At 37.5% G+C, this 16342-nt stretch overlaps 1 protein-coding gene across 1 annotated transcript in view; it reads left to right on the forward strand.

Annotated features, from left to right (window-relative positions):
• Adi1 (acireductone dioxygenase 1) overlaps positions 1-16005 on the forward strand; it is a 31892-nt gene extending 15887 nt beyond the window's left edge. The window contains exons 3-4 of the mRNA XM_090386837.1: positions 787-966; positions 15651-16005. Of these exons, the coding sequence (XP_090242963.1) occupies positions 787-966; positions 15651-15770 (300 nt within the window). The 3' untranslated portion in view covers positions 15771-16005. The remainder of the gene's footprint in view (positions 1-786; positions 967-15650) is intronic.
• Positions 16006-16342: the final 337 nt, after the last annotated feature.

Consider the following 16342-nt stretch of genomic DNA (forward strand, 5'->3'; position numbering starts at 1 on the left):
GATTACAGGAAATGTCTGGGTATCATTTAGGGGTGTTGATCTACAGGACTGGTGCCATTTTGCTATTTGAATGTTTTGGTTTTGGCATTATGCTTGCCTCCTGTGTGAGTTTGAAATCTATCATTAGTCATAATTCTTATTTTATAAAGATATTTTATAAGAAGTCACTGTATTTTATAAAAGAAATTCAAATTGTATTATAAAATTAAAATTATTTTTGGCATATGGTCTTGCAGCCCATCATCTGCACATGCAATGAGCACCTTATTTCAGTCAGCTGGTGGTAGTTATCATTTAGTCAGCACATTAGTTTATATTTACTTTTATTTTAGTGCATTGTGTTCACACTTTCCATGTGTCTCGAGCAAGAGTTGCATGGTTTTATTCTCAGAAACACAGGCTTTATTCAGCAAAAGAGGCAAACTGACTGTCTGTGCATGCCATTTACAGACATAATGAACCATTGCCTTGTGACTTTATTCTTTGATGTTTAATCTAAAACAAATGTATTGATATACTTTGTACATGGTTAGGAATTATCGACTGGTAGAATCCTCTCATCTATTAGAACAATCAGCAATTTCTGCTATAATTGAGAAAGTAAAAAAGAATTGCATACAGTGTAATTGATCATTTGATCAGATTTAATTGTATCCTGTACAATTATATAGCAATAACTAAATAATATTGATGAAATCCTTATGAGTTAAAGGATTAAATCACATTGGACCACTGGATACACACATTGATAAAAAAAGTAATGTGATTTTTTTTTTTTTTCCCCAGTTAAAGATGTTCTTTACAGAACATCTTCATTCTGATGAAGAAATCAGATTTGTGCTGGAAGGTAGTGGCTATTTTGATGTCCGGGACAAAAGTGACAAATGGATACGCATATTAGTTACTAAGGATGATTTAATTGTTCTTCCAGCTGGGATATATCACAGGTTTACCCTTGATACTAATGTAAGTAGGTTCTTTTTTTGGTATCTTACAGCTAAATGTATTAATTAATATATTTTTGCTTAAAATGTCAATTGAAGAAGATTTAAGAAAGTGCTAAAGCTGTAGAAAATATGTATAATTGTTTCCATATGAAAATATAAATAAAATATATAATTAAAATATTGTAAAATTTTTACAGTATTTTATATTGTAAAAATTTAATAACTTTACTGAGCTAAAAGTTTAATTAATTATGAACTTTGTTATAACAAAACAGGTGAAAGTGATTCTTGCACTGCTTCTGTTAGAAATTGCAGTAGGCTGGAAAGCAAGGTATCAGGGATTTCAGGCCCTGCTGTGAGTCATCATGGAACAAGTAAATACATGGTCTGTGTTAGGGTAACTAAGAGTAAGAACATGTGCATGTATACTTGCAAGTGCACTAATGCTAGGAGCATTGTAAATAAATTTAATGAATTTGAAGTACTCATTAAATCATCAAATGCAGAAATTGTAGGGATAGCAGAGACATGGTGTCACTCAGACATGTCCAATTTTGAATTTAAATATGGGGAGCACAATGTATACAGGAAGGACAGGAGGAGTTATGCCCTTAATTAAGAAGCATACTAAATCTAAGGCAGTTCATCAAGTTAACAGTGGGTGACCAGTGTAGTGGTGAGTCAGTTTCGTGTTATATAAGCACTGGGAAAACAAAATTGGGAGCAGGAGTGTGCTAGTCCTAATGACTGTGATGAGTATACCAGCTATACAGAGAAATAGAGTGGGTGGTAAATCAGAATGTCTTATAATGGGGGATTTTAATTTTCCAGATATTGACTGTAACTCGTTGGTTGGTCACTCACACATCAGCAAGACTTGGATTTATAGGATAACTCATTTCTGCAGCAGCATGATAGAGAGGCAACAAGACAAAGCAATACTCTTGATGTGGTTATCAGCGGTGACCCTTCATGAATTAAGAATTTGCAGGTAAAAGACCCACTGGATGGCAGCGATCACAGTGTACTGATGTCTAATTTACTTAAAGACATAACTACTGTCAAGGGTAAAGGGAAAGACTTTTGCTTTCGTAAGAGTGACTACAATGGTCTCAGAAAGTTTTTCAGTTCTATGCAGTGGGACCAACTGTTACCACAGCACATTCAAAATTGAAAGCATTCAGGGAAGTAATCATAGAAGCTACTAGGCTTTTAATACCTACAAAGAGATACTGCTCAAGGCTTAGACCTAAATGGGTGTTAGATGAACTATTGAGACATGTGGCAGAGAAGAAAAGTGCATGGGATGCATATAAATTATCAGGTGATACAGAAGCATATGGTATATATGAATTAGTCTGGAATCAAGACACAGAGGAGGTTAGGCAAGCTAAGGCAGATTGAGAAGTCTCTGGCAAAGAATGTAGAGAACAGTAGTCTTCACTACTGTTCTTTACATTCTCTTCTTTACATACTGTTCTTTACATAATATAAGACTTCTGTGCTTATATTAACAGTTGAAGGAAGGGATTAAATCACATTGGACCACTGGATGTCAATGGTTTGACTGTTGATGACCCTACTCAGGTTTCTGACAACCTAAACAGGATTTTGCATTTACATTCACCCACAAGGAATTCTTTAGGGAAGGAAATGCCAGAAATTTATCAAAGTGTAATGGGGAGCTAAATGATTTTGTGATAACTGAAAGGAAAGTGGAAGAGAAATTGTTGAAGCTGAACATAAAATATGTGCCTGATGTGGTGGGATCTATCCAATCATATTAAGGGAGGCAACAAAGGAAGTAAGTGAACCCTTAACCATAATTATGAGAGCATTCTTGGATTCTGGGGAGGTCCCTGTGGAAGATTTGCAAATGTATCCCCAATTCATAAAGGTAATCAAAATGTGACAATGAGTAATACAGAACTGTTAGTTTAACACCTGTTCCAACGGAGGATAATAGAGTCACTGGTTAAAGAAGTAATGCAGTACCATCTGGACAGAAATTTAATTAAACTTCAATCAAAGCATGGATATGTTAGGGGACAATCTTGTCTAACCAATCTGATAGATTACTATTATGTAGTGACCAAGGATCTGGGTGCAAAAAATAATTTTGATATCATATACTTGGATTTCAGGAGGGCTCTTGATACTGTTACAGAATATACACTTCTGTTTAAACTGGATCAATGTGGCATTAAAGGCAAGTTACTGCTATGGATAAAGGGATGGCTAAGTGAAAAAAGATAGAGAGTGATTATCAATGTGCACTGTTCTTCGTGGACTAATGTTATTAGTGGAGTTCTCCAGGGTTCAGTGCTAGCCCCATTGTTGTTTTCAATATTTATTAATGATATTAATGAAGCTATATTAGGCTTAATGTTTAAGTTTGCAAATGACAAAAGGTTGACAGAATGGTTAATGATAGTATTCAGGATATGCTACTGCAATAAGATCTAGAAAAATTAGGCAAATGGGTTGGGAAATGACAATTGTAGTTTATCATTGACAAATGCAAGGTACTACGTATGGGTAGCAGTAATCCCAGAGTAACTTATCAACTGTGTGGTACCACACTTATGGCAGTGGAAAATGAAAAATATCTGGGGTAATTGTACAGCCAGATATGAAATTCTCTGAGCAGTGCGATAGGCTGCCAGAAGAGCTGGGGTTTTGTCAGTGATATACAGAAATTTTGCCAGCAGGGATGAGGAGGTCATTATCTGTTTTGTACAATGCTGTGGTTAGACTGCCACTTTGAATATTGTATACAGGCTTGGATGCCTCACTTTAGGAAGGTTGTAGATCTGTTTGGTTGGTTTTTTTTTTTTTTTAGGACCATTAGCAACTAAGGCCATATTGCTCCGGGATATGCGGTGGTCATTCCCTGACCTTTCCGCATCCTCCGTATTTGGTGGTGACGGGCTCGAACCCCGGTCTAATCAAGAAGCGTGTGCTATGCACTGCTGCTCCTTCCCACCTGGCTACGGAGGTGCGCGCGCAATGTAGATCTGCTGGAACAAGTACAGAGAAGGGCAACTGGATTTTTGAAGGGAACAAAAGGGGTATGCTTATCTAGAAAAATTTCAGTTCCTCAAATTTCAGCATCTGTAAGCTAGGTACTTGTGCATTGACCCGATTGAGGTGTTTAGGGCCTTGAATGGATTGAGTAAGCTGAAGGTTAATGGCATTCTTCCCCTTGATGAGGCTACACACTTGAGGGGCATAAATTCAAGTTGAGAAAGGTTGGTTGCAGGACAGATGATATATGGAAATTTGCCTTCAGCCAAACTGGTGGTTAATTGTTGGAACAGGCATCCATCTTTTGTGTAAATAGATGGGTGAAGTGAGTTTTTTTTTTTTTTTTTTTTTTTGGCTGATGCTCTATAAGCTTGCTTTCTTGCATCATTTGCCATTACTACTGTTACTTGTTTTGGTTAAAATATTGTACTTCCTTAAAATAAAACTGCATTTTTTTTTTTTTTTTTTTTTTATGGACAACTGTAATTAATTATTGCAACTCTCAAATATTTTATTTACATTGTATAAATAATATAGGCCATACAGGTAATAACAAAACTTATGTGCCTTTGGCTATTTAAAAAAAAATACTTATTTCATATATTTATCTAGCCTTAATATAAATGATTTCTCTGCTTCTACAAGGCTAGGTGGTAACTTGCTTCACTAGTTGATTACTCTGACTAATTTACTAATTACTGACTAATTACTCTGACACAGTATTGTCCAATCCTGAATGACTAATAGCAGATTTCCTTACATCTAGTCCATAGTTAACTTTCCTTAATGTTAATTTTTCCTCTTGTTTGTATTGTCCTTGAAAGAGAAAGGATACCTGTAATTAAGTTTGCTTATCCCTTTTATGAGTCTTGCACCCCTCAATAAAATTTCCATGCAGATGCCTGATTTTCAAACTTTATAATATACAGAATTGGGGTCGCTTTCTTATGAGTATTTTCTTGCATCCACAAGTATTACCCAATTTTTTTTTTTTTTTTTCTCCTTTCAAGCAGGTTCAGTATCTTTCCTAAAATGAAGTCTCCAGACCTGTATGCAGTATTCAGGATGTTGTCTCACCATTAGTTTGTTCAGCAGAACAATTTTCTCTTTTTCTCTACTGGCAGAATTCCTGTACATCATTGCCAGTATCCCACATGCCATCCGTGCTTCCTTACTATACTTACTTTTTTTTTTTTTTTTTTTTTTGATTTGGTAGTTGTTGGCGCATCGGATTCTGTGGCCATATTGCACCTCCCAAGGTTTTTGCAGTACTTTGATCCAAGCCCGAGGCGGGAATGGAACCCGCGACCTTTGGGTTGCTGGCAGGTACTTTACCCACTCGGCTAGCCCGGTCGGCACTATACTTACTAATCGTCATATTGGTCTGTATTATAGTCACAATATGCTTTTCATCTTCAACAGCATTAAGTGTGTTCTCCCTGAATTTATAATTTAACTTGAGAATACTGTGACCCAAATGCAAAACCATGCCTTTACTAGCATTAAAGCTTAAGTTCCATTTTTAGACTAGTTGTATAAGTCTTGTTCCAGAAATATATCCCATTTCTCATTGTTAATAACCCTTCCCAACTCCTAGGCCTCCAGACCCATATTCAGCATATTTTGATGTGAAACATCTGATGCTACCATTAGTCATTAATGAAAGTCTGTTTGGAGTACTGCCCATTTATAATCACTCTGTCTTCTACCAGTTAATCATCCCTTTATATACTCCCCTGTTTGTCATACTTCTCCAGCTTATGCACAAGCCATTCATATGGGACTGTCATAAGTTATCTAAAATCAAAATAAATTCAAATTTTTCAGTTTACCTCATAATACCTTATCACAGTGTTCCCCAATTAAATTTAGTCATGGAACCCTTTTATATTTTGTACAACTTAACGGAATCCTTAAATCTTTTTAGTACATAAAAAAATAAATAAATGCGCTGCAGGCGAAGAATTTTCTTAGTTCTTAGGTCAAATACCTTTAAATTCTTTGTTTATTATTATTAGTATAAAAAAACCATACAAAAAACGTCCCACCATGCGAAATACGGATCCAAACACGGAACGTAACCAGGCACAGCCATTTGGCCGTCATTTCCTAGTATTTAGGTAGGTAGGTGCGGGAAACATTGGCACCTCCATAGCCAGGTGGGCAGGAACAGCAGTGCGAGCACACACTTCTTGATTATACCGGAGTTCGAGCTCATGACCACCAAATATGGAGGATGTGGAAAGGTCAGGGAATGACCACTGCATATCCTCGGAACAATATGGCCCTAGTTGCTAATGCTCCTAAAAACCAAATAACAAACAAACAAGCAGAAAACACTGCCTTATCAGACTGGTCAGACTAGATCTTCCCTTAACAATACCATATTGTGATTCTCTTATAATATCTTATAGTATGATTCTCTTATAATAGTGTGGGCTGGTTGTGGTTCCTTAGTAATATACATGGATGCAAATATGCACATGTCCTGGCTCAATACATTGTGGAATGGCTGCACAAAAGGAAGCAAGGGCATAAATTCAAGCTGAGGAAGGATGGTTTCAGGATAGATATGTGGAAGTTTGCCTTCAGCCAGCAAGTGGTTTGATTGTTGGAACAGGCTTCCATCTGTTGTGTAAGTGAATAACTATTCATTATAAAGAGTTGTAATGAATACTTATTCCCAAGAATGGGTAAGATTTAGAAGTGGGGTCGATCAGGAATCACTGCTTGACACACTCCTAGTTCTGATTTTCTTAAATGACATTGACAAAGGTACAAGGCAGGATGTTAAAATTTGCAAGGTGTCAGGAATGCTTACCCATTAAACTGCAGCATCACACAGCATGGATTTGTTTAGGAGCAATGCTTGACCAATCTGATTACCTGCTATGTGGTTGTCACAAAGGAACTTGATGCACAGAATAATTTTGACATCATCTACTTAGATTTCAGTAAAGCTTGTAATATTGTTTTACATGATCGATTGTTGTAGCGATTGAAACAGTATGTCAGTATGGATGAATTAGCATTAGCAGCACTTGGCAAATGATGCAAGAATGCAAGCTTATACAGCATCAGCCAAAAAAAAAACAAAAAAACAAAAACGTGATACCTCCCATTTCACCTATTCATTCATTCCCATTTTTTTTGCCTTGCTCAGTGGAATAGTCACATCTCCAGTACTCAGAATTAGGGATTGTCTTTTTCCCGGATTTCGGTAATCCTGGGATACGGAGATAAAAATGTTCTTTTCCTGGGATCCCAGGATTATTGTAGGTGGAATTAAAACTGAAAATTTCACAGCATTTTACTTATTCACATATATATATATATATACACAGGGTGATTCACTACCAGTGCGACAAACTTGCAGGAGGTGTAGGGGGCAAAAAGACGAATCGGAATCACATAGCATTGCAGGGTCCGAAATGCCTTCGTCATGCGGTAGAGGACGTTGAACGGGAGATCGCGTGAACAGCGATCCCGCTGGAAGTCAGCATTTGCGAACCGTTTCTGTTGAAGAAACCATGTAGCAAAAGTTCTTCGGAGTGGATAATCCACAGGCTCCAACGATTGGATGCGTTGCAGATGGTATGAACTCATTTGGTTTGTTGACAGTATCCTCCATACAGTGGTTTGGGAAATACCCGATCGTTGGCCTATCGCTTGAGTACTCGTACTCGGATTGCCTTCTGCAAGATGTAGGACATTCTCCTCATTGTCTGGCATCCTCGTCGTTCACTCTCGATTCATGGTACCTCTCATGAAACAACCAGTCTCATGTGCACACGTGCGAAAATCGTATGATGAGGAGCACACCTGTGCGGGAAACGTTCCTGGTACAAGCACAGAGCGGTGCGCCCGTTACAGTCCGAAGCTCCATACGCGAGGTGCATGTCGGCCAGTTCAACATTTGAATACTCGTCCATCCTACTGTTTCGGGAACCAGTTAGCAAATGCTGACTTCCAGCGGGATCGCTGTTCACGCGACCTCCTGTTCAACATCCTCTACCGCATGACGAAGGCATTTCGGACCCTGCAATGCTATGTGATTCCGATTCGTCTTTGTGCCCCCTACACCTCCTGCAAGTTTGTCGCACTGGTAGTGAATCACCCTGTATATATATATATAAACTACAAATTGAAACGAATTCAAAACTTACTTTTCAAAAACTTAACATGTTCTTTTTAAACTTTGACAGACTAGTGACTACATTGTTAAACAAAAATTTATTTCACTTTAGTTTATTTTGAAACTGATTTGACAATTGACATGTAATATGAACGTAAGAAACACAGGCAATTTACACTTTTATTGCTGAGTCTAGTTCTAAGTTTGGTTATAAATAGTCCTGCAGCCAAAAGGACCTTTCAGCTTGTACACTTGTTGGTGGTATGGATTCGAGAGCGTCCATTAATTTTAATACATTTGTTGTTTTTCACCAGTTGCCTCAAAGATTTCGAACTCCTTGGATATATTCTTTGCAAGTGATTGACCTTCAGCTTCATGTTGAGGGTCTTTAGAAACACATTCAATTTGTTTTTTGATTTCTCACTAAGCATCTGCTGTCTTTCGCTCTCACTATCACACTCTTTCTCGGAGTCGGAATGTGACGAATCAGATTGCGATGATTCAGAAGAAGAAAACCCAAGACAAGTTATTATTCGTTTTGCTGTAACCAACAAGGCTGACTTGCTTGGAAATGGCTGCAACTCAGTTTCTACTATTTTTCTATTTCTTTTATAATACGTTTTTCCAGTTTTTATATACTTCAATAATCCAACCAAAGCTTTTTGCCTTCTCTCGTTTATCCTTAAAATTAGTGCTTCCTGAACTTTTCTCGAAAAGATAGAATTTTGCTCAGAAAGTTCTTGTGTGATGAAAGAAAAAACTTCCTCTGCAGTAAGAAGTGTCGCATCACGACTGCAAAGGTTTTGCGATCCAATTTCAACGGGTTTCAACGCACGCACAAGGTCATTAAGAGCTGTATACTCTGCTTCACATATTGGATTTTTCATGTTATAGTCAATCATTGTTTTTTCAATTTGTGATTTTAACTGTAAGAATAGTTCTAATATGGCTACCAAACTGTTCCATCTGGTTTTAGAATCGAGTACTAGGCTTAAATTTTCTTGCTTGAATGAAGATTTAACATAATTCTCCCTTGAAAAATGATACTCTGAAGAGTATCATTTTTCAAGGGAGAATTATCTGAATATAAATACTCTAAATACTATAAATACTTTGAAGAGTATCATTTTTCAAGGGAGACTTTCGAACCATTTGCACAATCGTTCTAACTTTATTAGTGATATTAGCTATGTTTAATGCACCGGAGAATAGGTCATCTCTGAAATCACATTTTTGTTCCTTATCAGGATTGTTTTCGAAGCTTAGATTTGAATCGTAATTTTCCGTTTCATCCTCTTCTAAATCTTCCTCACTGTCTTCAGTTGTTTCTGCCTCAATTACATCTTCTGAATCATTCTGTCTCTTGTATAGAATGTCGCATATTGCAAGGTGTATACTGTGGGCATAGCAAAGCTGATGTTCACAATCTATCAACTGTCCGAATTTCACCATAACACTCATCCCATCCGTTACGCACGCAACTATATGATGCTTTATTGATAATTTAAACTCCAATAACTTCTGTTTTACTTCTTCAACCATTTCTTCACGTTTATTCTACCATTAATAGCAATCATTCCTAGATTCCAAAATTGTCTTTATCTTGATGAACATTGATGTATAAATAACTTTTGTTTTTAAGCGACGAATATTCGTCTAGAGAAAGGCTGAATCTCTTACCATTTTTTAATGATTGTTCAGTTTCTTTTATTATATTTTATTTTATAATATTATACTGTTTAGACACTAATTGCATAACACGATTGGGATTTTTAGGAAGAAGCAAACCTTTTTCACTGAATGCTTGCTGAATAAATTCACTTTTACATATGGCACTGATAGGAAATCCATCTACAGCTACAAGCTTCGTAATGATTTTTTCTTTTGTGTCTTTCTTTTAAAAAACTAAACAATGTTGGCTGAGAATGAACACTTTTTAAACATTTCAAAGAGCTTTCTACAGATTCATCCCCTGCAGAACGTTTGAGGTTACAATCATTTGCCGACGTAGGCTTCTCAATAGAATGTTTAGTTTTTAAATGCCGAAGCAAGCCACTTGTAGAAAAACCTCTACATTTCAGTATTGCACCACAATAACTACACTTTGCTTCTTCATTATTATTACATTTAATGAAGTACTGCCAGACAATTGTTTTTGATCTCTCCATCATCACAAAATATTAAAACAATAAAATATATATAAAGCGGCTTAACTGCAAGAGGATCTTTCTAGAACAAATGACATGTATAATCGAGAAGAATCGAGACTTGAGAGAGAAATGACAACAATGACATTACAGAGATATGTAAGAAAGTGCTGGCCTTTCGCTTTCTGTTTTATATATATATATATATATTGCAAATGTAATGTATGAAAATAAATATTTTTCTAAATTAAAATAATACACATCTTTGTTGCTGATGATATCTCAAATTATGAAGAAACTACTTATCTTGCCAGTGCATGATGATCGCATATATATATAATGTGTGTGTGTGTGTGTGTAAGACTGTTAGTATTGATTATTAAAGTTAGTAATTCAGACTGTGAAATCCCGGAATAAAGAAAATTTCCCGGGATAAATCCCACAGCAAAAATCAACCGCGATCCCGTTAAAAAATCCCCTACTGAGGATGTCAAGCCATCATTGTTTAGATGATTCTTTGGGACTGCGGCTGTTGAACGACTAGTTCTTCCTTGAATTATTTAATTATCATTAGCAAAGGCACATGATGTAAGAAAGCAAGCTTATATAGCATCAGGCAAAAAAAAAAAAAAAAAACTTCTAATTTCACCCATCCATTTGCTCCAAATGTTTGTCTAGTTCTGCCTTGAATCTATTTAAGCTATCAACTTCTACAATGACAGATGGAAGTTTGTTTCAGAAATCAACCACCCGCTGGCTAAAGGCAAACTTCTGCACATCTATCCTACAACTGTCTTTCCTCAATTTGAATTTATGCACTGTCAGGTGATTATTCTGAGCAAGAGAAAGAGTTCCATCAGCATTGAGCATGCTCAAACCATTCAAGGCTTTACACACCTCAGATCACCTTGCAGGTGCCTAGTCTCCAGACACTGTAATTTGCAAAACTTAAGCCTTTCTTCGTAAGAGTACTTCCACAACAACAGATGGAGATTTTTCCAACAATCCTACAAATTTGAAAGAAAACTTCTACACATTTATTATGCAGCCCTCCTTCCCCAATTTGAATTTGTGCCCTCTCATGTGTGTGGTCTGAGCAAGAGGAAGAATCCCATCAGCATTGATCTTGCTCAGTCCATTCAAAGCATTAAACACCTCAGTCAGATCACCTCAGAGGTGCCTAGTCTCCAGATGCTGCAATTTGCAGAACTGAAGAAGCCTTTCTTGGAAAGAGCACTCCTTTGTTCTCCTCACCAATCTCGTTGCGCTTCTCTGTACTCGTTCCAGCTCCACATCCTTTCTAAATAAGACCTCGAGACCTGTATGCAGTACTCAAGATGTGGCCTGACCATTGTCTTATACAATTGGATAATCACCTCCTTATCCCTGCTAGCAAAGTTGCTATATGTAATTGAGAAAACACCATGAGCTGTCCTGGCAACCTGTCTGCATTGCTCAAAGAACTTCATATCTGACTGCACATTTACCCCCAGGTCTTTTTCATTTTCCACTACCCTGAGTGTAGCACCACACAGTTGGTACATTACTCTGGGATTACTGCTACCCATATGCAGTACTTTGCATTTATCAACGTTAAACTTTAACTGCCATTTCTCAGCCCATCTGCCTGATTTTTCTAGATCCTGTTGCAGTAGCATACTGTCATTAACCAACTTGCCAACCTTTGTATCATCTTCAAACTTGGATATTAAGCCTGATATGCCCTTCATCAATATCATTGATAATCAGGGTATGCTATTTCAAAAAGATCTAAATAAACTAAGGCTGATGGACCAAAAAAAAAATAATGACAGTTGAAGTTTAACATTCATAAATGAAAAGTACTGCATTTGGGTAGCTATAATCTGGAATAATATACCATTTGAGTAGCACAAAACTCAGCTGATGAGTTTTCTTATTAAATAGTTGATGGGAAAAAGACTACATTCTATATGAAGTTCTGTGAGCAGTTAAAATTATATTACTAGAACAGCTTATGTGATTCTGCCAGTAACATACAGGATCTGCCAACAATAGGAAAAAAAGATGATTATCTTATTGTATAAGGCAATGGTTAGGGCCATATCTGTAATACTGAATACAGGTTTGAAAACCTCATTTTAGGAAGGACACTCATCTGTTGGAAAGGGCAGAGAGAAGAGTAATCAGTTGACTGCAAATCAGCTGGGACACAAAATGATATTCTTATCAAACAAGACTAAGGTTCTGTAAATTGTTATCATCAGAAGCTAGGCTTCTTCGTGGTCACATAATAGAAATGTGTAAGACTTTAAAAGAGTTAGGTAGATTAAATGCATGTGGAAATTTGCATTCGGTCAGATTCGGCCAGGTGGGAAGGAGCAGCAGTGCGTAGCACATGCTTCTTGATTAGACAGGGATTCGAGCCCATCACCACCAAATACGGAGGATGCGGAAAGGTCAGGAAATGACCACCGCATATCCCGGAGCAATATGGCCTTAGTTGCTAATGCTCCTAAAATCCAAATAACAAACAAAACAAAACAGAATAATTGATGGTTGGAATAGACTTCTACCTTGTGATGTGGAAGTGAGCAATTTGAAAATATTTAAAGAACGTTTGGACAAATTATTAGAAGGGATGGGCAAATGAAGTGGGTGAATTTTTTTTTTTTAGTGCCATTGCATCCTTGCTTGTTGCTCCTTTGCTTATTACTGTTGTTACCAGTACTAATAAGCCCTCTGTGTTGGGACCAGATTGCAGACGCAACATTTTAATATATGTGGCATTTTTCCATCATGACCTTATATTGATTCAGTTTTTTACTTTATTATTAGTTCCCATATTAATAAACATATAACCTCTAGTTCCTTAAGAACTGACTACTTACACCAGGTAGGCATACCTTGGTTCCGTTTTCATTTGTTTTTATTACTGAAAATATTCCCACTTTCTCTAAGTTACTTATATAACTGAAAGGAATTAAACAATTGATTATACTTATATTATGTGTCTATTTAGGATATGAGGACTGTTCCAGAATCACTGAACAGATTTTTCAAGGAAACTCCTACCTGCTCATTCAACCTGATATATACAGGGTGATTCACTACTAGTGCGACAAACTTGCAGAAGGTGTAGGGGGCACAAAGACGAATCGGAATCACATAGCATTGCAGGGTCTAAAATGCCTTCGTCATGCGGTAGAGGACGTTGAACGGGAGGTCGCATGAACAGCAATCCCGCTGGAAGTCAGCATTTGTGAACCAGTTCCCGAGGTAGTAGGATGGACGAGTATTCAAACGTTGAACTGGCCGACATGCACCTCGCATAAGGAGCTGCGGACTGTAACAGGCGTGCCGTTCTGCGCTTGTACCAGGAACGTTTCCTGCACAGGCGTGCTCCTCATCATACGATTTTTGCACATGTGCACAGAAGGTTGCATGAGACTGGTTGTTTCACGAGAGGTACCATGAAATGAGAGCGAATGACAAGGATGCCAGACAATAAGGAGAATGTCCTACGTCTTGCAGAAGGCAATCCGAGTATGAGTACTTGAGCGATAGGCCAACGATTGGGTATTTCCCTATACACGGTATGGAGGATACTGTCAACAAACCAAATGAGTTCATACCATCTGCAACGCGTCCAATCATTGGAGCCTGCGGATTATCCACTCTGGAGGACTTTTGCTACTTGGTTTCTTCAACAGAGTGCGGCAGACAGCGCATTTGCTGTGTCCATATTGTTCACGGATGAGGCAAGTTTCACAAGAGAGGGAACCTTCAATCAACATAACGCCCATTTGTGGGCTTTGGAGAACTCCCATAGTACGCGAACACGTGCAACTCAACGGCGTTTCTCTGTCAATGTTTGGGCCGGCATTGTTGGAGACCACCTCATTGGACTGTACCTTCTGCCCCCTCGTCTGGACGGTAGGGCATACTTGATCTTTCTACAGCAAGTCCTGCCCGAACTTATTGAAGAAGCACATGTTCCTCAGTCGTTGCGCCGCTCAATGTGGTTCCAGCATGATGGGGCTCCCCCACATTACACCAAAGACGTCCGCCAACACCTAAACGTTACATTTGGACAGCATTGGATAGGTCGTGATGGTCTGGTTCATTAGCCTGCTTGATCGCTGGACCTATCATGTCTGGACTTCTTCTGCTGGGGTCAAATGAAGACATTGGTGTATGAGACCCCGTTGATTCAGTTGAAAACCTCGTCGCTCTCATCTCTGTAGCTGCCGGGGAGGCTCGAGACAGGCTAGGAATCTTCCAGAATGTTAGGGATTCCATGCAGCGGTGCTGTGAAGCCTGTGTGACTGCTTCTGGGCGAACTTTCAAACACCTTCTATAGCATGGCTTTTTGTCCATGTAAAACTTGTCATTAAAATGATTTCTGTTACACTAACGTGTTGCTGTTTCTGTTCTTTTTCTTTGTTCACGCGATCTCCTGCATGACAGAGGCATTTCGGACCCTGCAATGCTACGTGATTCCGATTCGTCTTTGTGCCCCCTACACCTCCTGCAAGTTTGTCGCACTGGTAGTGAATCACCCTGTATATATATATATTTTTTTTTTCCCTGTATACTCCTCTTATAGCAATACACCTATTCCATTATTGTTACTATTTTTGAAGTGCTTACAGTAAAACTTATTTTTGCAAGTTTTTCATTGTCATTTCTGAAGCTTTGTAATTGAAATTTTCTTTTTGGGCTGTCCTCCCAAGTAGGAAAGCAACCAGGAATGATATGGTGCAAACTGTAGAAGTGGGAGAGAAAAGTTGTTTTAAATATGTACTGATAGTATTGCAAACTCTATTATTGTCATGATGCAGAATGTGATTCCTGAACTGATACTAGGACACTTCTTCCAAATTTTTATCTATTTATTATTTTTTTTTTTCAAAACTTTTCCAGAATTTCTGTATACTGATGAACGGTTTCTCTGGTATAACTGAAAAATAATTACATAACTTTAGTACCAATAAATTTTATTTGTTTGACAGTTTTGGGCAGAGAAGATACCTTTTGCTTCCAAACAAGACGTCCTTGCTTTATTTGTTTTGCAATCGTAGTGAAAGCTCATATCTCACTATATGTGATTACTCTTATCAAGAGGATTTTATATAGCAGCTATGGCTTTTAGCCCTGCACAAACATTTTCTTCAGAGGCCAAGCTCATTTTGGTTCCTCCATCAGTTTACAATTTGGTAATGAAAAGTATATACACTGCTGTGTTATCCTGAAATCCTGCAGCATTGTTTTTTGTGGCAATCCATTTGTAAAAAAGAAAAGAAAAAAACACTCTGTTATTCTGGGACCCCCTTGCTGCATGAGTTAATGTATATTTAGAGAAATTATTTTAAAATATTTTTTTCATTAGTAAAGCATCTTTTCTTTTCATAGGATTACATAAAAGTAATGAGATTATTTTGTGGAGAACCTGTGTGGACAGCAATCAATCGACCTGCTGATGATCATCCATCACGAAAATCATACTTGCAGGAATTGGCAAAATGTGCTTGAATAGTGAATATAACTTGAAATACAATTTTACTGTTAAATCAAAGTATGCTTGTTAAAATGATTAATTCTCAAGTAGTATTTTTAGTGATAAAGAATATATATATTACAGAAATCTTTTCCATGAGGGGTGGTAAATTTTGCATGATCAGTGAATATATAAAATTCATGTAAATGTCACAGTGTAAATGATGTAAAATATTCTTATTAATGATTAAAATGTTTATTTTTCATGTCATGTTTAGTAGTTATATTTTTTAAGTCATGAATACAATTTTACATTTTGCATATTATGAAAACAGTAGCCCTCAGTTGTCAGTTATGTTGTTGTTGTTATTTGGTTTTTAGGAGCATTGGCAACTAAGGCCATATTGCTCTGGGGATATGCGGTGGTCATCCCTGACCTTTCTGCATCCTCCATATTTGGTGGTCACAGGCTCGAACCCCGGTCTAATCAAGAAGCGTGTGCTACGTGCTGCTGCTCCTGCCCACCTGGCTACGGAGGCACCCTGTCAGTTATGCCCAGTAATATGACAGTTTCTTTGCCTACATTTGAGTATCTCATTTTTATATAT

Source organism: Mastigoproctus giganteus, chromosome 12, assembly GCF_048544385.1.
Source record: "Mastigoproctus giganteus isolate SK-2022 chromosome 12, ASM4854438v1, whole genome shotgun sequence".
Classification (NCBI taxonomy): domain Eukaryota; kingdom Metazoa; phylum Arthropoda; class Arachnida; order Uropygi; family Thelyphonidae; genus Mastigoproctus; species Mastigoproctus giganteus.